Genomic DNA, 1,457 nt, shown 5'->3' with positions numbered 1-1,457 from the left:
ACAAGGTGTGTCCGCACAGGTCCACCAAAATTTTGTTAGCCAAAAAAAATTTTGGTCCGGGTGGGTCTGTCCAGTCTACTTTTGAGACCGTATTCCAGTTTGGATCAATGCAGTTGAGATACCAACTGATCATTTGAGACTGTACCCCAGTTTGGTTCAAAGCGGTTCAGAAACCAACTGATTAATTGTGCCCATATGTAACTGTGGTGCTACATTGCATACATAATACAGCTGATTATGTCAAACCACCTACCTGAGGTGGTTTAGATAAGTCAGTTTCAAACAGCATTGAGGGCATAGTGTAAAGGGGCTATTCATAGGTATTGCATATGATTTTATTAATTATAATGATAATACTTAAATGCCTACACAAAAAATATCTGGTCCAGGTTTTCCATAATCTTTTCCATAGTAGGCTGCTCATGATGTTCTTTTTTGATACAGGAACTGATTATATCATACAGAGCTCAATTGGACTTTTTGAAGAAGACTCTGAAATAAGGTAGGTTCAGGAAACTGACAGGTTATTGCTTCACACAAAAGGATACCATAGCTAAAAGAGTCAATTTTAGGTGTTTGTTTCTTATACAATTGTTCATATAGACCTCTTTCTGTTTCTGGAGCTGAATAAGCAATGGCTCCTGGATAAGGATTATATGAAAGCCTAACAAAATTAGCTGACCCGAAATCAGATATCTTTGCCTTCCATTTTCTGCCTCCCACTGATTTAAGGAGAACATTATCGCTGTCAATGTCATGATGGATAACAGGATCGGGTAGACAGTGTAGGTAGTTTAAACCTTGAGCTATGTCACACATTATGGAAAGAATGGCTGGTCTGCAGGATAGGTCTGGAGTCAGTTCTTGATTTTCATAAGCATTGAGTAATGAAATGTCCATTATTTCAGTGATGATCATCCGATTGAAAGACATATCAAATACTGCTCCTATAAACTTTATGATATTTGGATGATGTAATTGCGATAGTATGTAAATCTCACGGTCCATTCTCCAAATGTGTTGCTGTGTTATAATTTCTTGGTGCATCTGTTTCACAGCTACTGAACATCTTCGAAAGGTGCCAACAGAAACTCTCCCCCATTTTCCTTTGCCTAGTTCTACATTTGATAAAACAACTTCTTTGTCATCAATTTTCCAGTCAACTCCTTTTCTTTCAAGTAACATTTTTGTAAAATTTTCAGGCTTTATATCTGTTCTGCATCTCATTTCCTGGAGTGAACTAGGTGACATATGCTGGGCATAGTCTGGCTGGTCCAGACCCAGTCTGGCTGGACCAGCCAGACTATGCTAGGCTATGGGTATAAGAAGGAAGAGTTAATGAATAATGATTCTGCATGCTCAATAATTTATTTGTACCTTCCAAATTATTCATGACTCACATCAATAAATTATGGAGGGAGACAGAGCTACCCAGTTCACAACCACCCTCTGAAATG

The 1,457-nt window shown here is 38.2% G+C and overlaps 1 protein-coding gene across 1 annotated transcript in view; it reads right to left on the bottom strand.

Annotated features, from left to right (window-relative positions):
* The window catches only part of LOC109589226 (probable serine/threonine-protein kinase WNK4), a gene marked incomplete at its 3' end in the record, with an annotated part of 9,713 nt that extends 8,528 nt beyond the window's left edge, over positions 1–1,185 (bottom strand). Inside the window, exon 1 of the mRNA XM_020005336.1 lies at positions 522–1,185. Coding sequence (XP_019860895.1) covers positions 522–1,185 — 664 coding nt within the window. The remainder of the gene's footprint in view (positions 1–521) is intronic.
* Positions 1,186–1,457: the final 272 nt, after the last annotated feature.

This window comes from Amphimedon queenslandica, unplaced genomic scaffold (assembly GCF_000090795.2).
Source record: "Amphimedon queenslandica unplaced genomic scaffold, v1.1 AMPQUscaffold_11520, whole genome shotgun sequence".
In the NCBI taxonomy this organism is placed as follows: Eukaryota; Metazoa; Porifera; class Demospongiae; order Haplosclerida; family Niphatidae; genus Amphimedon; species Amphimedon queenslandica.
The sequence above is the reverse complement of the archived record's forward strand: the minus strand, read 5'-3'. Positions and strand labels throughout refer to the sequence as shown.